The sequence below is a fragment of the Eleutherodactylus coqui genome, chromosome 13 (assembly GCF_035609145.1).
Source record: "Eleutherodactylus coqui strain aEleCoq1 chromosome 13, aEleCoq1.hap1, whole genome shotgun sequence".
NCBI lineage: Eukaryota > Metazoa > Chordata > Amphibia > Anura > Eleutherodactylidae > Eleutherodactylus > Eleutherodactylus coqui.
In genome coordinates, this window is record NC_089849.1 from 12,418,741 (window position 1) to 12,443,349 (window position 24,609).

The 24,609-nt window shown below is 48.2% G+C and overlaps 1 protein-coding gene across 3 annotated transcripts in view; it reads left to right on the top strand.

The window, feature by feature from the left end:
* Window positions 1-24,609, top strand: part of RTEL1 (regulator of telomere elongation helicase 1) — an 87,320-nt gene that overhangs the window by 49,191 nt on the left and 13,520 nt on the right. For 2 of the 3 annotated variants that reach the window (XM_066587427.1, XM_066587428.1), the window contains exons 24-30: window positions 4,765-4,888; window positions 5,768-5,939; window positions 8,130-8,272; window positions 8,350-8,445; window positions 8,571-8,775; window positions 11,823-11,945; window positions 12,043-12,138. In XM_066587427.1, coding sequence (XP_066443524.1) covers window positions 4,765-4,888; window positions 5,768-5,939; window positions 8,130-8,272; window positions 8,350-8,445; window positions 8,571-8,775; window positions 11,823-11,945; window positions 12,043-12,138 — 959 coding nt within the window. Of the gene's footprint in view, window positions 1-4,764; window positions 4,889-5,767; window positions 5,940-8,129; window positions 8,273-8,349; window positions 8,446-8,570; window positions 8,776-11,822; window positions 11,946-12,042; window positions 12,139-13,866; window positions 13,963-24,609 lie in introns of those variants that run through there. The other variant, XM_066587429.1, reaches the window with a different exon arrangement.

Sequence of the window (24,609 nt, forward strand, 5' to 3'; positions counted from 1 at the left end):
CCGTATGGACGGCCTTCATTTAAGTCAATAGAGGCCGTCCGATCCGCATGTACTGCGCACGACCATCAGCGACCCGCCACTGTCATCTGAAATACAGGAGAATTCAGGTGCGCAGGGTCACTGGCCGGGCTTACAGCCAGAATCCAGAATGGACCGATGATCCTGCCCTGCATTACACCAAACATTCAGTTTTGGGCCATCTCAGACGTGTTCTCTGTAGACTCGGGGGGTTTCGGTTCATGCCAATTGACATCTTAAAATGTGGCCTCATCTGAGAACAAGATGTTTTTAAGAAAGTGACTGTCGGCGTTTACCAGAATCTCAAGTCATCCCTATCCAAAGGATGCCCACAGGATAGAGGATGCCCACAGGATAGAGGATGCCCACAGGATAGAGGATGCCCACAGGATGGAGGATGCCCACAGGATGGAGGATGCCCACAGGATAGAGGATGTCTTGCTCTTCCTGCTGAAACCACCGCCGATCTGGAGAATGGGACTCCTGTGTCATACTCTCCTGTCACTGCAGGGCTTGCTTTTTCCCCCGCAGTGACATCACTCTGAATGGAGCGTTGGCCGAGCATACGCGGTCTGCGCTCCATTCATTTCAAGGGGGCTGACAGAAATACCCAAGCGGCTGCTACTCGGCTATCTCCGCCGCCCCTCTGAAATAGAAAGGAAAGCTATTGTGACCAGCGCTTTGAGTCTCCTCCTCACCGCGGGGGTTCAGTGACCCAGCAGTAAGGAGGACGGGGGACACAGGACCCCCGATATCGAGATTGGTGGGGGTTTCAGCTGTGATACTCCAACCAATGAGCAGTCCCATTGAAGGTGAATGGAGCGTTAGTGTGCTTGTGCAACCATTGCTTCATTAATGCGACCCTGACACATTTAGACTCGATGACAATACAGCGGATGTGGTGATCTGAACGATTTATCAGCCCGTGTAAACGGGATACAGTTGTTGCCAATCCTCAGCTGTGAGCGGTATGGGGTCCCTGCGGGCTATAGGTGCGGCCGGCTCCTCATATCCCGTATTGACTGGTATTGTTATCCATGTACAAACATATGATGACGATGAGGAGTTGTGCACTTCAGGGTTTGTTTCCTCCACATTTCCTTGTAGATTTCTTAAGAATCACCGTTAATCTTAATAGTCTGTGTGCCTCCCACTGACCTTTACTGAGACGCGACCTTTTAAGGGCTTACGATGTGATTCATGTTCCTCAGAAGTCGTGCCGAGTATCAGAACAATCCTGGCTTATAAGGTAAATCATACCTTGTCGGATATTGCCGCGTGTATCTGCTGTAGGCGTGAACTCTGCCTGTGTACGCACTCTGCACAAGCGCTAAAGACCTCAGCGGTGACCTCGGCCCTCGGGCAGTCATTTAGATGACTGATCCTGTCTAATTTAGTCACACTCAGTTGTTACCATAATCACAGCCAACCCATACAACTGAAGATACATGGGACCCACCCCTAACTGACTTTGTGGAATATCCTGTGGCTATGCCATAAATGTATTACATGGGAATACCCCTTTAAGAGTAATATGGTCAGGCACAGCGGGGGTTTGGAGACAGAGAATTTTGTGGTCAGTTGTTGGCCACCATATTACAGTTTATTGCAGCCTTAGGCCAGGCTAACATGAACAATCCACATTCCGCATGCGATCCCCCATACATGCTTATTCAATGTCCATTACGGATGGGCTGCGGGTCAGACGGCCTCCATTGACTTCAATGGAGGTCGTCCTCCGCAAAATAGAGCATGCTGCAATTTTTCCTCCGCTCACGGCATACGCAAGTGTGAAGGAAAAATCAATATTTGCATACCTTTTCAAGGTATGCCATTTGTTGGCGACCCGGGTGTTCCCCAAAACTAACTTATTAGTTATCCATAGGATAAGGTAAAGTCCCCTGCTGCAATCACCAAGTCATGACTGACTCCTAGGGTGATTGCACCAGGTGATTTTCTTGGCAGCCTGTTTCTGCGGGGTGGTTTGCCATTGCCTTCCCCTGTCATCTTTTGCCCCCCCACCAAGCTGGGTACTCGTTTTACAGACCCCGGAAGGATGGAAGGCTGAGTCAACCTTGAGCCAGCTACCTGAACCAAGCGGGATTGAACTCGCAACCTTCAGGTCGTGAGCGAGAGCTTAAGACTACATTTCTGCTGCCTTAACACCCTGCGCCGCAGGATAGGTAGGGGGTTAATACTGGTAGCTGCTCGTGAGAAGTCTGACCACCACATCCTTCCTTCAAAATGTGGGTCCCAAATGTCCCCTAAATGTTTGCAGCGGCAGTTGAGCATGCACACTACTGCTCCATTCAGTCCATAGGAACTGCTGGAGCTAGCCGAGCTCTTGTATTTGGCTATCTCAACAGTCCCATTGAAATGAATGGAGTGGCAGTGCGCACATTTGACCATCACCATGATTTTATGGACATTCTTGCATTAATAGAGCTTACAGTGATTATTTCTATAAGGAAGATGGCGGCCAGGACCCAACGCTGCAGCATACACAAGGGGAGATACAGGGTCACGGAGCTTTCCCACCACCAATGCCATGTATTGGGAGAGGGTCGGTCGCCTGTCCTGGCAGTATACCACTGATTTATCTGATGAGACAATCCCTTTAATGCTACTAAAATGGCAGCATTACTGCCGCATTTAGTGAGTTTTAGTGATGGTCATAAAGGAAAAGTTGCAGTCGGTTAACCCTTTCCAATCCACTGTCTGACATCTTCCTACATTCTGATTGAAGATTGTACAGCTCCAATGTCAGAAGACGTCTGACAGGGTATTCTTACCGTCTATTGCCAGCTACTCTGCTGTCGGAGCCTCTCTGGCGCACACACACTGGCTTTAGCCAGCAGATGGCACTGTTGTATAACAGCAAAAAGTGAAAGCCTTTTAGGAAACCCTGAATCCAAATTTGGATGGGAAAGGGTTAATCCTGTAACTGTCCTCCAGCATCTGGGAAAGTCAGCATGGCTGCCATAACGCCGACCTGGAGGTAGTCGCCATCTGCGCAACATAAAACCCTCTCCGGTGATTACTAAGGGTGCTGGAAAGTTTAGTGTTTTCACATTTATGCCTTTTAACAATGATGTCTTCCCTGCGTAATTGTATACAGTCCCGTAAATGTAACCACAGACGTATAAAGGCGGTGATTCACTGAAACCAAGACCCGCGCCCCGGTGAGCTCATTATGGGAACGGGGTAAGTTATTCTTTATCTCAAGGGGAAAAAAATCACAAAATAATGAGTGCATTGCCATGTGGCAGTCTGTGGCTTGGTGCCCAAACCACCAAGCCACAGACTGTCACACGCCTGGACAAGATTAACCCCATATGTGTGCGGCTCCTGAATACATATATACCGGACAGCCCCCATCTACTAGTACGTTGGACTCCTTTGGCCTTCAGATCCGCAGCAGTTCGTCATGATGTAGATCCCACTCGGTGATGACCTCATTCTGCAGGAATACTGGCCCCTGCGGACAGGAAGCTTCTTGTCGTTGCCGCAGATTAAATGGCGGTGCTGACATGTTCTGACCAGCTGACTGGTAGGGGTCAGCGATTTATGCTGCTTGCTTCAAATTCTGACCTCCCATCAGCACGGAGCAACAGAAATCTGGAACCTTTTGACATGGGGATGCTTTCCCGCTGCTCAGTGATACAAGTTTTGCGCTCTTTTGCCTGCTGGAGTCTTTCTGTTTCTCTTATACACAATGGCGCTGGAACCGGTCGTCTGCTGTTATATCCCATCTGTGCGGAGGAACGGCGAGTTGTGCGTTCGGACACGTTAGGGCTCTCACACACTTGCGTTTTTTGTTAACGCGATTGTCAATGGGACTTTCTAATGTTAAAAATGCAACGCACCAAAAACGCAAGTGTGTGGAAGCCCTTAGTTGGAGCGCCAGCGTTCATGACTGTGCAGCACCTGTTGGTCAGAACGATTCCTGACATCCTCCTCTGACCCCTTTTGGTGAGGAGTTGTTTCTGTCCACAGGATCCCCTTTTGCTGGCTGTTCCTTCTTGATCGCGCCATTCTCGCTATACTCTCCACACCGTTACATGATAAAACCCCCACGGTTGGCAGTGAGACCCCGGCTAGTCTAGCACCGATGACCGGCCTTGGTGGAAGTCGCTCCGATCGCTGGATTTTCCCATCTAATGTGGATTCACACTGAAACTGATCCACGGAAAACTTGTCACGTGATTTTATGCCGCACTCCGGGGTCTCGGCTCTGAGCTGGGGGTCTTATAAAGGGGCCACTTAGTATCTGTGATACTCTTAACAGTTGTGCAGGAATTAAACAGGTCATTAGTGTTCTATTCTGGTATCCGTCGTTTGCACTCCATAGGACATCGCTCTCTGACATCTACCGCTGGCAGCCCTGTTGGCCCTCCTGGAGCTGCATACAGGCTCAACCGCCCTCTGTCTGCTCTTCCTGGCACAGAGAGAACAGCCTAACCCAATGCATTTGTGCAGATTACTAATACATTACAGGGGCTGCTGGGAAGTCCAGCTTGTGGTGACATCAGTGAGGGAGGAAGCGGTTAACTTCTTCTCCTACTTAGTTTTTATTGGAAATCCAATATAACTAGCAGCCTGGAACATAACTAGGTTAGATGCGGGATTTCTAGGACACACATGTAGCAGTTTTATTGTCTCTGGTAATATAAATCTGACTTAACTTGTGACGTTATGATTATTTTCCCGTCTTTGTACACGTTGTTTGTCTCTTAATATCCGCAGATTCAGCAGCAGCGACTCCCGGGCTCAGCTCCCCTCCTGGGTCCGTCCTTACGCCCGCGTCTATGATAACTTCGGACATATCATACGGGATGTATCACAGTTCTTCCGCGTGGCACAGAAGATTGTGAGTATTGTTCTTGAGCAAAAGCCACAAGCCAATTAATAAAATCGTTCTCACCACTTCCTGGTCAATAAACATTAAAGGGGAACTCCACAGTTGGGAAGCATTACTCAAGCTTGCCCATAGAGGGCAGTAATGGTGCTGTGAGATGCCGGAGCAGTACTGTAGTCAAAACAAAGCTAACTAGTGTTGTGCCAAGATTTTTTAGTTATCCCCTATCCATGGGATGGGGGAATAAGCATCTGATGGGTGGGGTCTGACCTGTGGGACCCCACTGATCATAAAAACGGGAGTCCTAACAGTCCCCGAGTGAAGGGAGCAGCAGTCGGGCATGTACGCTGCCACTCTATTAATTTCAATAAGACTGACAATGTTGAAAGATAGTCCCATTGAAATGAATGGAGTGACATCGTGCGTGCTTGACGGCTGCTGCATTCACACAGGGGACACAGGACCCCCTTCTCATGATTGATGGAGGCCCAATGGTCAGACAACCAATGACAAAATAGTTTTCCCTTTTCCTGTTTTTCCTTGTGGCAAAGGGGGAACAATCTATTAAAATTTAATGCAATATTGTAGCCAGGGTGGCTGGGCTGTCCCTGCGGTGATGTCAGAGCTGTGAGCCAATCAGATGTCTCCAGCACTAAGCCCTACCTCTCCGCTCCCCTTCTTTCACTGAGGACCTGCAGCTGCATCCCCCTCCTCCTCCTCCTGGTCTTACAGTTTTACACTAGATTGATTTTTGAGGACTGAGGAGGTTTTTTTCCCAATGGATGTCTATGTGCCATTGACCTTGCTTACCTCTAGACTCCTCGTTTGGCCCATTGTGAGGAGTCTGGTTTTTATCCAGTTTATATGCTGTTAATATTTATCTTTCCGCAGATGCCGCCTCCTGTGCCGAGAGCCGCTCAGAAAGAAAGGGGCCCTTGTGTGTCGGTCTCCGATTCCCCTTCTCAGTCTCAGTCTAATGCTGCTTCTCGAATACGAGAAAACCTAAAAAAAGCCAAAACCCTGGACTCCCATGTACCCAGCCTGAAAAGGAAAAGAGACGGCGGTCAGTGTGCGCACGTACGCTTATCATGGTCGCCGCGGCTTTATGGGACTTTCACTGATTAAAAAGAAAAACTGTTTCCTATGACTTGTAATCCCAAGTGTTCCCTACTACTAGTTATCTGACGCCAGATATGGGTTGCCACTCTTCTTACTACCCATATTCACCAGGCGCGAAGTATGCGCTGCCCTCCCCTTACTGATCTATTCACTGGGCACCAAGTAAGCGCTGCCCTCCCCTTACTGATCCTATTCACCAGGCACGAAGTAAGCGCTGCCCTCCCCTTACTGATCTATTCACCAGGCACCAAGTATGCGCTGCCCTCCCCTTACTGATCTATTCACCAGGCACCAAGTATGCGCTGCCCTCCCCTTACTGATCCTATTCACCAGGCACCAAGTAAGCGCTGCCCTCCCCTTACTGATCTATTCACCAGGCACCAAGTATGCGCTGCCCTCCCCTTACTGATCCTATTCACCAGGCACCAAGTATGCGCTGCCCTCCCCTTACTGATCCTATTCACCAGGCACCAAGTATGCGCTGCCCTCCCCTTACTGATCTATTCACTGGGCACCAAGTATGCGCTGCCCTCCCCTTACTGATCCTATTCACCAGGCACCAAGTATGCGCTGCCCTCCCCTTACTGATCTATTCACCAGGCACCAAGTATGCGCTGCCCTCCCCTTACTGATCTATTCACCAGGCACCAAGTATGCGCTGCCCTCCCCTTACTGATCTATTCACTGGGCACCAAGTATGCGCTGCCCTCCCCTTACTGATCTATTCACCGGGCACCAAGTAAGCGCTGCCCTCCCCTTACTGATCTATTCACTGGGCACCAAGTAAGCGCTGCCCTCCCCTTACTGATCTATTCACCAGGCACCAAGTATGCGCTGCCCTCCTCTTACTGATCTATTCACCGGGCACCAAGTATGCGCTGCCCTCCCCTTACTGATCTATTCACCGGGCACCAAGTATGCGCTGCCCTCCCCTTACTGATCTATTCACTGGGCACCAAGTAAGCGCTGCCCTCCCCTTACTGATCTATTCACTGGGCACCAAGTAAGCGCTGCCCTCCCCTTACTGATCTATTCACCAGGCACCAAGTAAGCGCTGCCCTCCCCTTACTGATCTATTCACCGGGCACCAAGTAAGCGCTGCCCTCCCCTTACTGATCTATTCACTGGGCACCAAGTAAGCGCTGCCCTCCCCTTACTGATCTATTCACTGGGCACCAAGTATGCGCTGCCCTCCCCTTACTGATCCTATTCACCAGGCACCAAGTATGCGCTGCCCTCCCCTTACTGATCTATTCACCAGGCACCAAGTAAGCGCTGCCCTCCCCTTACTGATCTATTCACCAGGCACCAGCTTTGCCTTGCCAGACTGCTTGCTATTCATTTGCACCAGACATGGACCATACTGTCCCTCCCTTACCACTACTTTTCAAACAGCACCAACTGTGCTCTGCCATCTGCCCTGCCCTTATTCTTACTACTCTTCTACATTAGGCACCAGCTATGCCCAGTTCCCTACCCTTATGCTATTTACTTGGCACCAACTATCTATTGCCACTTCCATTTTTAATCTTCTTCACCTGGCAGCAGCTGTTCCTTGCTAACCTCCTTGCTACTCCTGGTCACAAAGCACTAACTATGCTTTACCAACTATGCCCTGCTATTGCTCTTACTAGTCCTATTCATGAGGCACTAGCTATGCCCTATCACGTTACCTTTACTGCTTGGCACCAAGTATGCCCTACCCTCCCTTTACTTCTCATATTTGCCTGGCACCAGCTATGCCCTTTTAATTCCCTTGCTATTCCTATTCACCAGTCACAAACTATGTCCTGTCCTCTTAACATTACTGCTGCTATTCACCTGGCACCACCTATGCCTTGCCAATCCCATTGCTTTTCTTTATTTGCAGTAGCGCCTGTTTTCTCCATGCAATTTAGTTTAACATAATCATATTTTCGTAGTTCCAAAGCTGTTCATCAGTAGGAAGCTTTAGATGAGCAAAACCGCCCCAAATCCCAAATTACGTTCCATCCATTCCCATATATGCATGTGTCCATATAATCATATATATGTGTGTCCAGTCCAATATATGTGTGTACCCATATAATCATGTATGTGTGTCCGTATAATCATGTATGTGTGTCCGTATAATCATATTTGTGTGTGCCCCTAGGGGACGGGATGAAGAACCAGTCTGACTTTTGTGAGGGCTACGAGGAGAACTTTGAGGTCACAGCTCGGCGCCCGGCCGGATTATTGGACGCACTGGATCACAGTGAGAAGAGACTCCAGGAGGAGCAGAGCTCCGATGAGAAGGTGACGCCGCAGACAACGTTGGCATCATGGACTTTCTTCAGCTTCTGTTCCCCAGGTGACGCCTCTTCTTGTTACAGGTAACCCGTCTTTCCACGCTGTCTCTGCAGTATGACAAGAGGCTGAGCGAGGAGCAGAGAGGGGGCAAGAAGAAGATAAAGATTGTCCAGAGCCGGGTATGTCTATAGAGATCTTGAATGGGCATGTTGTCTCTAAATGCCTTCTCCTTCCTCCCTCGTACCCTGTATGTCTCAGCTAACCCCTCCACACACCCCCTCCCCATAATCTTTCTCTTTTTCAGGATCTCGTAGACTGTTCTCCTGAGAGCAAGAAGATGACCAACGCTTCCATGTTCCTGCAGTTTGCCAAGCAGTCCCTTAGCCAGGAGAACTACAACCTCTTGGTGGCCACTTTGTCAGAATACAAGAAAAATGATGACTTGAAAAGCCTCCTTACCAAATTGTGCAGCTTCTGCCAGGATCCCGTGAAGCAGCCGCTGATGAGAAGTAAGCTCCACCATCGTTTTCCAGATTTACCCCTAAAGGGGTCTTACCACTAAAGACATTCATTCCCTGCCCAAGATAGATGATAGATGTCTGATTGCTGTGAATCCGACCTCCGGAACCCCCAGGGAGCCTGCGAACGGTGCACTCCAAATGCCCAGTGTGAGTGGAGCAGCGGTGTGCATACATGGCCGCCGCTCTAGTCACTTCTGTGGGACAGAGGGAAATACTTGAGTGCATTGATCTCCGTCTTTCCCATAGAAGTGAATGGAGTGGCAGTCGAACATGCGCACCATCGCTCCATTCATGTGGGGCATTCGGAAGCACCGTTCCAGCAGTAGGACCCCCAGCGATCAGACATTTACTCACTATTCTGTGGATAAGGTTACATACTGTATGTCTGTAGTGGAAAACCCCCTTTAAAGGGAATCTGTCAGTCACATATTCCCTCATCTACCAGTACAATCCATAGATGGGGGGGAATGTAGAGAAACCAAAGCATACTTTTCGTTTTACGGTCCGTACCTCCATGGGCCCCGAAATTGCCTTTTACAAATATCCCACCTGATCTGCTAATTAGGCACAAAAGGTCCGATGGGCGATACCCTCCTAAAGACTCGTCTGCGCTCATCCCTCCTTTGACATTCCTGCCCCTTTGCACTTGATTGACTTTCCCCACTCCCTTTGGTCGGAAATGCTGACGTCACGAGTATACGCTGATCCTGAGAGTGCAGCACGCATCTTGTCTGCAGCTCAGGAGAGGCTGAGTATATCAGGCACTGTGTCTACACCGCACTTTTGGGATTTGACAGATGCATTCGAGATTAGGGGTCAGGCGGGGGAATGTCACCAGGTGTAGAGAGGGTACAGAGACATTACGGACAATGTGGCATCACCTACCCTGTGGCAATAGTCTGGTACAGCTCCGTGTCTCACCAACATGACCGAGCGCCATGTCCTACGGCACGTAGTGTGGAGGCTTGATTTGAGGAGCAAAACATCTGCAAACTTAACTGGCCGCCCAAAGTCCGGGTCTCTATGCCATCGAGCATCTTAGAGATAAACTAGTAGTGGTACGAGGGACAATGACAGCTTAGCTATATAATCAGGACATCCTGCAGCCACATGTGTTCATCTCATGGCGGCTTCCAGCAGGATAATGCTCGGCCACACACACAAGGGGGTCACAGGAGCCCCCACAACATTGCCACACTTCCGTGGCCGCCTGGTCGCCAGATTTACTAACCAACAGAACATATATGGGTATATCTGGGACGCCAACTTCCACAGCCAACGAGTTTTTCACGATCTAGAGGTTCAGTTACAGCAAATGTGGAGTGATATACTGCAGGATATTATACAGATCTAGTATGCCTCCATGCCCCCCGTATCACATCTTGTATCCAAGCTAGAGGTGGCACAACAGGGTACTAGAGCCTCCATGCCCCCCGTATCACATCTTGTATCCAAGCTAGAGGCGGTACAACAGGGTACTAGAACCTCCATGCCCACCCGTATCACATCTTGTATCCAAGCTAGAGGCGGTACAACAGGGTACTAGAGCCTCCATGCTGCCTGTATCACATCTTGTATCCAAGCTAGAGGCGGTACAACAGGGTACTAGAGCCTCCATGCCCCCCGTATCACATCTTGTATCCAAGCTAGAGGTGGCACAACAGGGTACTAGAGCCTCCATGCCCCCCGTATCACATCTTGTATCCAAGCTAGAGGTGGTACAACAGGGTACTAGAGCCTCCATGCCCGCCCGTATCACATCTTGTATCCAAGCTAGAGGCAGTACAACAGGGTATCATAGCCTCCATGCCCACCTGTATCACATCTTGTATCCAAGCTAGAGGTGGTACAACAGGGTACTAGAGCCTCCATGCCCCCCTGTATCGCATCTTGTATCCAAGCTAGAGGCAGTACAACAGGGTATCATAGCCTCCATGCCCACCTGTATCACATCTTGTATCCAAGCTAGAGGTGGTACAACAGGGTACTAGAGCCTCCCTACAAGGGGTCGGTTCTGCACAATAAATGATGCTTTTGCCCTGATACTGTAATCACTTATAACAATGTTACAATCACAGAGAAAGTTTCATCCACCCGACTACTTCTAGGGGGGGGGGGGGGGGGGGGGGTTGTATTGACAATGAGTGTATTTGCCCCCTTTCTTCTAGTTCGGTAAAGTAGCCAGCAGTGTAGACAATGAGCGTATTCTCTTTGGTCGCCGGCGACATCCATCCTTGTATCAGTCTGCCTTCCAGTCTGTACCAGATATACAAATATCTTCACACAACGTTATATGTAAAGTTTTTATTGACAAGAGTAAATGATTGAAATGTCTTTCCCCGGCTGTAGCTGTGGCACCCTCATGCTTTACACTGCAGGCTGCATTTACCAAGCTCCCAACACAGACAAAATATGGTTTATATTACGGATTCACTTATTTTATTTTGTATTAGAAGCTGTTTTCGATGACTTTTATTCCAAGTATTCCCAGTTATCTAGCTCCAGATGAGGGTTGCCACTCCTCTTAGTATGCCTAATCACCTGGCACCAGCTATTCCCTTCTTCTATCCTTACTAATCTGGTTCAGTTGGCACCACCTATGCCCTGACCTCCCCTCACTACTCCCATTCACCTGGCACCAGCTATGCCTTGCCCCCTAACCTTATTACTCCTATTCACCTGGCACCAACTATGCTTTGCCCCCTGCCCTTATTACTCCTATTCACCTGGCACCAACTATGCCTTGCCCCCTACCCTTACTACTCCTATTCACCTGGCACCAACTATGCCTTGCCCCCTACCCTTATTACTCCTATTCACCTGGCACCAACTATGCTTTGCCCCCTACCCTTATTACTCCTATTCACTTGGCACCAACTATGCCTTGCCCCCTACCCTTACTACTCCTATTCACTTGGCACCAACTATGCCTTGCCCCCTACCCTTACTACTCCTATTCACCTGGCACAAGCTGTCCTCTGCCCATTCCTACTTGTAACCCCTTATGCCCAACTCTTTTCTATTTCTTTTTTTAGGTTTTTACCACTTTATTAGACCTCACCACAAGAAAGAGTATGATTCGGCATGCAAGAAGTTTACAGGAATGGGGTGCGGCTACAAACCAGAGCACAGCATACCGCGGACTGAGCGAGAGAAGGGTCAGATCAACCGCTCTGTTTTCTGAAACCCATTTAATTTCTGTTTAAACCTCCTTCTGTCTCGCCAACTTTATTTCCTTGTTTATGTTCTCCGCAGCACAAGCTACAGCTGGCTCCAAAGTGACCTTCTCTGAGAGCTCGTCTGAGCACCTGAACCACGGAGGGGCGCACCTGAGCTCCGACTCACTGAAAGGTACGAGTGTGAGGTCACTACATGGAGTAATGGCTTAGCCTAAAGGACTCTGAACCGTAGTGGACCGTGTAACGGGGGTGGTCTGTGCTATTATCTCTGGGTTTAACCCCTTAGTGACGTGTCCAATTTTGGACCCACGGACACAACAATTTTTAGGGGATTTTCGTCTCCACTTTTCCAAAGCCATAACTTTTTTTATTTTTCCATTGACCTGACCGTATGAAAGCTGTCCTTTTATTTTTTTATAGTGTGGCGCGCTGTAGTTTTTATTGGGACCATTTTTGGAGTACATCTAGTGTATTGTATAACTTTTATTAAGTTTTTGTAGGGCGTGTTTTTAATAGCGTTCGTTGTGCAGGGTAAATAAAGTCTACAATTTACTGTACAAGTCGTTAAGGATATGACGAGGCCAAAAATGGGTGTTTTTGTTTTTTGGTTTTTTTTTTTAACAAAGAGGGGAAAGTTCACAAAAAGTCCAGCTGCCATGGCAACCCATCAGTCCTCCGTGAGGGGCCTATGACATCGCAGAGGAAGTGCCCTCCCTCTAAAAAACCATTTACATGCCACAATGAACATTGGTCTCGATGAGTGTATACCCTAGGGAGGGAACTGCTTCCCGATCTGGATGTACATTTACGTCTTAGGGCGGGTAGGAGTCAAAATACCAGAGGGCCGGACAGAAGCCCCAGTTATAGTCATCAGGGTCTGTCTAGTGCCATTTGGTTTCTTCATAGGATAGTTCTCTCTACTGCTACTTTATTAGATACCCCGATCTAGTAGCGCGTTGGACTTCCTTGGTCTTCAGATCCGCAGCAGTTCGTCATGGTGTGGATTCCATGAGATGCTGAAATGGTTCTGCAGGAATACCGGCCCCTGCGGACAGGAAGCTTCTTGTAGTTGCTGCAGATTAGATGGCGGTGCTGACATGTTCTGACCGGCTGACAGGAAGGGGTCAGCGATTCATGCTGCTTGCGCCAAATTCTGACTCCCATCAGCAACAGAAATCTGAATCCATCTGACTGTAGGGAGAATTTATGTGTTTATCAAAGAGAAGATGATCCCAGATCTCGTGCAGAAGTCTGGACCCAGGAGAAATACAAATCACACCAGCCTGTGCGGTATCAGATGATTTCTAGTTTATTCTAAGGTGTATGTGGTTTATATACCATAAATGACATCACAGGAAAAGCACATACCTCCAAGATTAATAATACATGATGGGGTACAACTAAAAGGATTAACACCTTTTAAGGTGTAACTATAACAATGAAACCATTATGAATTCAGTGAAAAGGAATGCAGGGGGGGCGGTCTGGAGACTCTTATCTGCTGTCTGTCTACCAGGCACTGGTATAGAAAAAGTTTTGTTTAACCCCTTCACTACTTACACTAGCAGCAGGCTATATCTAGTCTACAATCTAATAGTAGAACAACTAACTGATACATTGATCTACAATTTTCTTAACACTGACCAGGAGATGTTTTTCCGCTGCTCGGTGATACAAGTTTTGCGCTCTTTTGCCCGCTGGAGTCTCGCCTTTCTGTTTCTCTTATGGAACTGGTAATCTGCTGTTATAGCCCATCCTTGGTAAGGAACAGCGAGTTGTGCGTTCAGACACGTTAGTTTGAGCAGCAGTGTTATATTCCGTTGCTTCTGACCGTGCAGAAGGAATGTTTCCTGACATCCTCCTTCGACCCCTTTCGGTGATAAGTCTTTTTCATCCACAGATTCCCTTTCGCTAAATGTTTTCCTCAATTGCGCCATTTTCGGTATACTCACCACACCGTTACATGGCAAACCCCCCCACAGTTGGCAGTGAAATCCTAGCGCGGACTAGTCTAGCACCGATGATCGGGCCTCATTGGAAGTCTTTCCATCTAATGTGGATTTACACTGAAACTGATCCGCGGAAAACTGGTCACGTGATTTTATGCTGCACTCCGGGGTCATGGGGAGAATTATCATACAGGGCAGTGCCAGGGATGGGGGCCTAATAAAGAGGCCCATTCACTACATCACCATATTAGCACAGAATGTTGGACCTAAGGATGACCCGGTAGTATATGGTGGACTTTCACTTTAAGGGGCGTTCTGATCACTCGGTTACGGAAAAGTTGCATGGAAAACATTGCTGTGGCTCTTATCGCCTCATTTACATATGTATGTAAATGACCTGCATGTATTAACGCGGTGCGGTGAAGTATCCCAAAACAATCGCAGATACTAAGATTAAAAACGGGAAGTGACCTTATTTATAGGCGACCTTTTATTGGCTGACGGTTTTATATTTCTGTTACTTTGGAGGAAATTGATTTGCATCTTTGGTTTTGTTCTGTTTCCACATCAAAGATCACATAACGAGGTGACAGGCGACCATTGTCATCCAGACCTTTTTTTTCTCCCTGCGGCTGTTTCTGCTTCCTCTAAAGGAAACTGGAGAGCGGCCAAGAAGACACGAGGTCTGTGACTCTGCGCCGTGCGGCAGGACGACTGCGTGTCATATTGCATGTTGCTTACACGGCATGTTGCGTGCTCATTGTGACTGGGCGGTTTTCATTAGTTACCACGGAATCTGTTTTTGTCCGCTTGATTCTTTTTAGATGCAGGCTTATTTCCCAGGAGTTCTACTCTCATGGCTTTACAACCTCCTCCGTAAATGGACACACGGGGGACAATGCCTTGAAATGCGTATTCCGGGAAAAGGATTGGAGGTGGTCCAACTGCTGGAGCCCCAGCGCATCTGCAGAATGGCGGTCCCTTGTACCCCTCAATGAATTGGCTGCTGCTTGATTCATTCGGAGGTGCACGGGACCACCGTTCTTGGGATCAGTGGGGGTCTCAGCGGCCAGGCTCCACTAATCACATAGTTATTTGCTGTCCTTTGGATAGGGAATAACTTCTTATGGAATATCTCTTTCATCTGGCATCATTGGGACTCTATATCAGATATTCTGGATTATCAGGTGGTCCTAGGAAAGTATAGAAATGCTGGATTATAGGGGTAGGACTAAATCTGCTTTAATGACCTATCCACAGACCTATATAAGTCTGATCAGTGTGGGTCTCATCCCTGAGACACCATCGATCCTGAGAGCGCAGGACCCGTGTCCCCTTCTCACTGTGGACTCGCTGCACCATCCACATGTGGTCGCGCATGCGCGGTGTCGCTCCATTCATGTCAATGGGGCTAACGGAAATGGCTGAGTACAACAAGCCCTCTGTTATCTCCAGCAGTGCCTTTAAACGTGAATGGAGTTGCATGCATGTCCGCCACGATTGTCACTTAATCGCTCGTTAAGGCCGGATTCACACGACTGGATTTGCGCAATACGCAGTGAATAGAGGCCATTGTGTTTGTTCACATGCGTGTATTTTGTGCGCAATTCCGTCATGCAAAAAAAAAAAGTATGTAGCCTGTTGCATCTTCCTGCGCATTTGCACAGGGAAATAGAGCATATAAAACTAATTAGGCTAATTAGCCACATCAATGTACCGGACCGTGGCTACGTGGTTTTTTTTGTGTTTTTTTTTGTGCACGCAAAAAAGTGCAGTAAAAACCACAGTTGCCTGCGCAAGGACGCAACGCCGAGGCGCACAAAGTGGCACAAATGCACTTGCAAATACGAATACACTCGTGTGAATCCAGCCTCAGTGCTGTGGAACAAAAATCGCATGGCACTCGCATACAGGTGTGATTTACATGCGAATGGGGGTGCGCTGAGGTCTCAAAGCAAAGGAAATATTGACATGGGACCCCTGTTCTAGGAAGCAATGGGGGTCTCAGTGGTGAGACAGACCCCCACCAATCAAACTTTTTTGAAAACCTATCCTGTGGATCGGTGATTAAAAGCCAATTTTCGGTACAATCCCTTTAAGAGAGATTCCTATGCAGTGCGGATGGCGTTTATCCCGTTTACATGGCCTTACGATTGGTCGAACAAGTGTTTTTGCCCGATTTTCTGCCCTTCTAGTTGACCGTTCCCAGGACAAGTGTTGAGACTCTAGATGTAATCAGCGACTATTCTTCTTCACTGACAGCAAGCACAGATCTTGCCAACGGTGAAGAAGTCGAGTAAATTAGAAAGTTGCAGAATGTTATACGGCAAATTTTATAGGAAACTATGGCGACGGCAAAAATTGCTGCCTGCAAGGATGAAAGTTTCTATGGAAAATGCAGCCTTGGCATCCCTTGGTTTCACCCTCACCCCCGCGCTCCAGCGGGCAGGCGTTCTGTGGTCGTCAGCGTTTCTCTGTACCAGGTGCCTTTCTGCTCTTTCTGCATTGTGTCTTCATAACCAGTCATACAAGTGACTCACGAGGCGTCGGAAACCGAAGGTGCTGCAGAGCAGTGACTCATGAATGGATAGACCTCCGGCTATGGATTTGATTGATGGGGGCAGGGCGGGGCGATTAATTTGACGTTTGGGCGCCACGCCGTTCTGTTTTTCTTTCTCCCTGATTCATTAAATCCATATTATTTGTCACATCGCGCCTCCGCACACGGAGATCATTCCGTGAGGATTATGTCGAGTCACACAAGCCGCCGCAGGCGCCACGTTTTACCCTCGTGAGTGCGGACCCAGCCCCACACAAAAGAAGCAGGTGGGCAGCTTTCGGCTGGGTGACACTGAGGGACTCAGTGAAGCAGTGTTGGCTGTCCCCACTATCTCTGGCCAGCTTAATACAGTCTAGTGCTCTCTGTTATCAGCCATTTAACATAAGGGACAAGCGAGATTAGAATGAATGACCAGAAATTTAGAAAACTTCCTGCCCCACTGTAATTTTCATGCAACATTAGATAATTTGAAGCATTTAGGGGTAGGGCTTATCATTGGGGTAGGGCTTATTTTCGGGGAAACGCAAGTCTGTAAGGCTTGCTAATGAAGTAACAGATTTCTCCAGGACTTTACTATTAATTATCTGTCCTCAAGATAGGATATCATTAATTGATCGACAGGGATCCGCCTCCGGCGATCAACTGTCATGGCCGACAACTCTGTTCGTAGAACAGTGGCTTGATTTGGTAATGTGGGCATTGAATTCAGTGGGAGCTGCGCCTGCATTACCAACCCATGCCACTATAGTACGGACAGAGCTGTCTGCGCTGACAGAGGACCTAGCAAACAGCTGATGAGTAGGGATCCCGCGGGCCATAGTAATGTCCGGTAAAAAAATAATGACCAGCTGCAGTCCGGCCGGGCAGCAACCTGACAATCGTTTCACTCACCTAGTTTGCAGCTCCAGTCCGCCAGTGACTATAATCAATGTGACCCCTGACCTCTCCTATGGGGTCTGCGTTCCTGCACACAGATGCCAGGGCAGAGGGGCCAGTGACACGCAGACTGACTGCAGTAGCCACTGGCTGACCAGAGCTGCAGGCTGGGTGAGTGAAATGATTGTTGGGCCACAATGGGGGAGGGGGGCACTATTACTACCGGGGATAATTTGCAGATCAGTGGCGGTCTCTCTGCTGAGACCCCCACCAATCTTATTCATCAATAAGAATTTTTATTGAAATGGTAGATTTTAACAAACTTCAAATAAAGGGCAATTCTGTACAAAAGTCTGAGAACATGAGAGTTACCACATAATGATATTTATTAAGTCGGAACAATACAATGTGTACCTTTACATGGATGGAGGAAGGGTGCTTTCACACCTGTGCTGGGGATTCCACTCTGCAAAAAAGGGGAATCCCTGCGGCCGAACAGCTCCCTCTTTGGACTGAACCGAACAGCACCAAATGGACACCCGATGACTATAATGGGATCCGCCCGTTTTTGCCCGGCTTTTGGATGGAAGAAAAAGTGTATTTGCAGGCACATCTGTGACGGAATCCCCGACCTCCGGAGGTTACAACGTAGGGGAGAAACCACCCAAAGGAAGAGGGAAACGGGGAAAGCAAAATGAAGAACGATAATGAGGGATATAGGGACTTTATAACCAAAAATAGGGTTAATACAGAATCCAAGGGCTCCACATCCAATAACCTTTATGGAGGGAATGGTTGGCGCTCCAATATAAGGGGGATCGGGCTGTAATAGGAGACGTGGTGACTAACGATTTGCAGCTGTCAGCAGTTTTGGGCGAAGGAGGATGTGACAAATCATTTTCTTAAAGGGAGAGGGAATGGAGTTGGAGTCCAGCGATAGAAGCAACATAGCGGGTCGTTAGCAAATGTCACCTCAGTGAATAATACTTCTTCCTAAAACGGGGTCAAAACCTGACCGCTCCGGCAAATGTGGATTATGGAATCTGGGAAACTGCAATGTCTCCAGCACAAATTGCTCAGAATCAAGAAACCTTTAGTAATCTTAACTGGGGTAAAGCACCATCTAGGTAGGAGCCGGTAGTGAACCTCTATGGGCCAAGGGAAGATCTAGTAATACACCGCAACGCTTAAAGAAAATGTGGTGGATACATCTCTTTCCAATTTAAAAAGTGCTGTTTCTTGCATTCGCCCATGCCTCCCGGCAATGTTCTATAAATCTGACCTATGAGTGACTGTCTAGAGAGGTTTCGGATGATGTACAATGTCGTTTTGAAGGGATGACTGCTTCAGACAGGTTAAGTGGTTTTAAAAGGGAGGAAAGCTGGAAAAATGTGCAAAGATTCACTTGAAATTCCAAATTCTGACCTGAGCTCCAAAAAATGTCTTCGTTGTGTCATTATGAACAAATCTGATATACAAGTGACTCCTCTCCGAACCCAACCGGACACCCTCAGATCAGGAATGAGGTACTCCAGAGGAATGTTCACAGCATTACCCTCCAGGCTCTGAGGTCCCCCCTAGCCTGGATAGATGCCAACATAGGGGGGGAGAGCTTCTCCAGAAAAGGGAGAGTGCGGGCTTTTACATTGGAGGAGGTCATCGCGTGGGCAGATAGAAGCGGTTATAACGGCCTGTTATCAAGAACAGTTCTATAGAAGGCCAACGGGAGTCGGAGGAGTGGGAGTCCCGGATCTTACGTTAATTAAGAACTGTAGCGTAATAGTAGGAGTGCAGACTTGGTATTCTCAGCCCCCCTTGCTTACGGTAAAGTTGGATAATAGATGAAGCAACTTCAGTTTTTTTTATTGTTCCATATAAAGTTTGAGAGTTCCGTCTGGAATAGAAGACAATAGAGGCCAACGAGATTCGCTAGAGGAAAGCAGAGCCTAATCCACAAGTGTGGGGTGGTATCCTGTAGCCAAAGGCAGGGAAATTCAAGGACGGATTTTTTAAGTTTTTCTGTAAAATTAATACCAAAAATTAGTGATTTACTGATATTAAAGTTTATAATAGAAGATTTGGCTGAAGTAAAACAGAAAACTTCTAAGTTTCTCTTAACCCCTTAACGACACAAGAAATAAGATTACGTCCCGCAGGTTCGGGGTGTGTATATGGAGGGAGATCACGGGGTGGTCTTCCTCCACACATCGCGGCTGCCGGCTGTTTCTTACAGCCGACACCCGGCGGTAACAGGTTGTCGGAGCTGTTAACCCTTTAAATGCTGCCAATTCTGACAGCGGTGTTTAAATCCCCGGCTGATGTCCTGGGGTCCTGTACTGCCGTCACCCCGGGGGAAGGGAGTCGTGCATGTGTCATGGCAGCCAGGGGCCTTCTGAAAGCCTCAAGGGCTGTCTTTGCAGAATGCCTATCAAGCTATGCCCGAGGCATGGCTTGATAGAATGCCTGTCATACTACAGTATAATGTAATGCTATGGCATTACATCATATTGCAGGAGCGATCAAAGCATCACATGTTCTTGTTCCCTCTGGGGACTAAAAAAATTTAGTTTAAAAAAATTTTACTAATTATTTTTAAAAAAAGGAAATAAAAGTAAAGGAAAACCTCTTTTGCCATATTTATAAAAAAAAAAGGAATTTAAATAATAAAACAAAAATACATATTTCGTATTGCTGCGTCCTTAAAAGTCCCATCTATCGGGGGCGGGGCTAGCCAGCAGCGGGAGCACACGCTGAATCCAGAGCTCCTGGCAGCAGCATCACGTCGGCGGCTTTTTCGCTCGTCTAAGGGCCCCCACGGAGCCGAAAACACCACCGCTGACACCTCCGGCCCTAGACCAACAAAAAGAGACCTTCCACGGGTCTCTAGCCGGAACCGCGATTTTGCGGCCTGCACTTCCGGGCGCATCGCCGGACTAAATTTCTGGACGCGGCCGACCGGAAGTGAAGGCCGGCCGCGGAAGACAGCACCAAACCCCTGCTGGGGAGCAGCAGGACCGGGGGAACAGCTGCTGAGACCCAGAACACGCCGGGGAATGGGCAGAAGAGGCAGGAGAGAAGGCGGCAGACTCATAAAAGTAAGTGCTGCCCAGTGCAGACCCCTGGAAGCCTGCACCAATCCTGTGCTGGGGAGCAGAGAGATAAAGTGAGCCCTGTAGCTCAAGCAAACAGAGGGGATACCCCAGGAGTTTACCCCCAGAACCCCCCCCCCCCCCCCTCTCTGAAGTGAAGCAGCCTGCAAGAGGCCCAGAGCCAGCACAGCATAAAGCCTGCCTGCACACCTCCCCTGCAGCCCCAGACCTGCAGCACCAGCCACTCATAAAATCTGCACCCTGAACCTGCAGAAGCTAACCACACAACAACTGCTATAAAAGGCATCCTACAAACGGCCACAAACGCAAGCATATATTTAAGAATATTCACAAAAGACTTCCGCTGACGGGGAACCCCCCCAACCTGCAACCCCCCCACAGGAAAAGGGTCATACGCCGTTAGTGGAATGACTACGGCCTACCCATGAGCTGCGCTCTGACCCCGTCCCTCTCTTCAGAACAGAAGCAACTTTTAACACCAAACCAGAAGATCTCACAATCTGAAACACCTAATATGTCCAGGAGGACCAACAGACAAAGCAAGGGCCAGCCTACAACATCCCAGTGCACATTACCAGAATTGTTCTCGGGCAACCAATATACCCCATTAACGCAGATGGAGCAATCACCCCACAACTCCGAAAACAGAGACATCCCAAGCACCGGCCAGAACATTGACCCACCAAGTATGCACCAAACTTCTGATCTCTTCTCCTCAGACTCGAAGCTCCTTACACACATCAAGAAACCGTTCCGAGAGGAGCTACAGGCAGCGGTGCACGACATATCCAGACAAATTAACGATCTAGGCCAGCGAACCAACGATCTTGAACACAAAACGGACGACATCATAGACGCGCTGGACCATGAAAAAGCGAGATAGGATGACTGTGCTGAAAGAGTAGAAGCGCTTGAACTAAAATGTGAGGACCTCGAAAACCGGAGTAGGAGAGCTAACATACGCATCCGAGGCCTCCCAGAGTCTATCATCAACCTGAAAGAGGCCGCTACGAATCTGTTCTCCACTCTCCTCCCCCAAGTAGCGCAGGAATCCCTACGGATAGACAGAATACATCGTGCCCTCTCAAGACCGACCAATACTGACCTACCAAGAGATACTATCCTGAAGCTCCATTACTCAGAGATGAGAGATCAACTCCTAACAGCTGCACGCAACCTGGATTCGCTGCCGGGCGTCCCCACCCCAGTCCAAATGTTTGCAGACATTGCTCCGTCCACTCTTGCAAAAAGAAGAGCTTTGAGACCCATAACTCTAGCCCTGCAGCAAGCGAATATAAGATACCGCTGGAACTTTCCATTTGCCTTGTTGGTCCGCATCAACCAAAGGTCGTACTCAATAAGAAACTTGGAAGAAGGAAAATGCATCTTAGAGGAGGAACACATCCCCTATGTGAGCGAACCGAGCAGATCCCCTAGACAACAACGACCAACGCGTTCCTGGACAACAGCGGGAAACCCACGCCGCAGAATGAACATCACCGAAAACCGAACCCAGAGCGCCTGATTCAGATATGTATCATTTAACTAGTAGTGCTTGTTGGCCCCGACGAGGCTTGCCCCCCCAGGCCCTCCACGGGGGGCGTGGGGTGGCTCAGCTACCACATGACTACTCCCCAACATCCACTAGACACTACCTACTGAAAAGGGACCTTCCTTGTGATACACATGGACAAACCAAGGTGGACTTGAGCGATGCCAATAGACAAAGGCACTACACCCACCGCGAGACCTGGCAACCCACCTACAACCCATGAGTGGCTTGTCCGCCTGGGGCCCCGCATTCTATAAAATATACATAATTGACCCCCCCCCCCTTAACGGGTTGAGGAGATGCAAGCTTAACACCAACACAGGTGGTGTGCGGGCCCCACGTGGATAGGCACAAGGAAACTTAAAAACTGTTTCCTCCCGAGTCAAAAGGTCAAAACGACCTGGTAAACCAGATTGAATTGTTTAATTGTTTCTGTTAAATGTTATGATAAATTTTCGCATTGGGACGGGGCGGAGAAACTTGACGCCCAATCCTCACCAGACTTTGAGTGTCCCCTTTTGATGTTCTTAAGGGAACACTCAGTTTGGGATTTCTTGGGTTCTGAAAGAAACCCAAACCCGTTTGAAACCTTGATATTTGTTTTAACTGTTATTTCTACAATGCTATTGTATGTACCGAAAGGTAATTCCACACACCACCTGCCTAACGACTACCACCACATTACTACCCAAAAACTCCAGATACACTGCAGAAACACTCAGCCTCCTCCTACCCCCCCAACAGGGCCACACCCCAGAAATACTCAGCCTTCTTCTACCACCCCAACATGGCTACCATAATCTCACACAACGTTAAGGGATTCAACTCCCCACTCAAGAGAAGGAAGGCATTTACACAATACCTTAAAGTCAAACCCGACATTATTTGCCTTCAAGAAACCCATTTTTCCACCACCTCTGCCCCTAGCTACCTACACCCACAATACACCAGAGTCTTCTCGTCGGTTGCATCCAAAAAACATCAAGGAGTTACAACTCTCCTACATAATTCCTTCCCCCTCGTAATAGACAAAACAAAAAGACTCACAAGGGAGATATGTCATACTACACGGTAAGCTCAGGGAACATAAAGTAGTCCTAGTAAATTCATACGCCCCCGTGAACAACCCTTGCAAACTATTTACTCAAATCGCCAGAAAACTAAGAGAGATACCGAAAGCTTCTATATATTGGATGGGAGACTTCAACATGGCCCTCTCCCCGAAGTCCAGACAAATTAAGCCCTTCACAAAGAATTTCAATAAACAACACACTGAAAGATTTAGCAATAGCAGACTGTTGGAGGGAGATGCACGGCACGAGCAGAGGCTACACCTTTTTCTCGGCCCCGCACAAAACATACTCGCGCATCGATTGGGCTCTGGTATCGACCCATATACTCCCCATACTTGCCCAGGCTAGACACATCCCATGCGCCTGGTCAGATCATAACATAGTCCTCACCCAATTTATAAATACTACCCCGCAGCCTCTCCCAAGGAAATGGAGACTCAATGAGTCCATACTGAAAGACCCCATAACGTTGGCACAAACAGAGCAACTGACGGAATTCCTAGCAACAAACGACAATAATACGTCCGAACCCGTCTGGGTATGGCTGGCTCATAAAGCCTTCATGAGAGGCCAAATTTCCAGAATTTCTGCTACCAAAAAGAAGGAAAAAACACAGGCTCTACAAGCACTAGAAAGACGCCTCGCCCTGCTAGAAATAGCAAACCAGCAACGCCCTAGTATAGCCCTGACGAAAAACATCCGAGATACCAAACTACAAATCGACCTTCTATATACAAACCAGGCAGAAAAAGCCCTCCAATGGACTCAATCAGTTTACTTCAAACTGGCCAATAAACCTGACCAACTACTGGCATCACGCCTTAGAGCGAAAGAAAAAATTAACATAGTCCACTCCATTAGAACACAAAAGGGATCATGCTCAGCGGACCCCGATAAAATCGCTAACACGTTCCTTGACTTTTACAACAAATTATATACATATAAACCCCAAAAATCGCCTTCGGCCCCCCAAGAGTTTCTAAATAATCTAACGCTCCCACAGCTCTCAGATCACCAAAATGACCACCTCAACCAACACATCTCGGTAGAAGAAGTGGAAGAGACTATCAAACTACTGAAACCAGGTAAGGCCCCAGGCCCAGACGGCCTTACCGCCTTGTACTATCAAAAATTTAGCACCGTCCTCTCACAGCCCCTAGCGCGCTTCTATAATGACATTCTATTAGGAAAAACTGTTCCGGACGAATTCCTTAAAGCCCATACAACTGTCATTCCCAAACCTAATAAAGACCATACCTCCCCAAAAAACTACAGACCAATTTCACTATTAAATATAGACTATAAGATCCTGACCAGCATATTAACGAAACGACTAAACACATTTCTCCCCTCACTGGTCCACAAAGATCAAGTAGGCTTTATTCCTTCCCGTCAGGCATCAGATAACATTAGAAAAGTCCTTAACCTCATACACATATCAAACCCTAATAAAACACCACAACTAACCCTATCCCTAGACATCGAAAAAGCTTTTGATAGCTCATCCTGGGATTACCTATTCG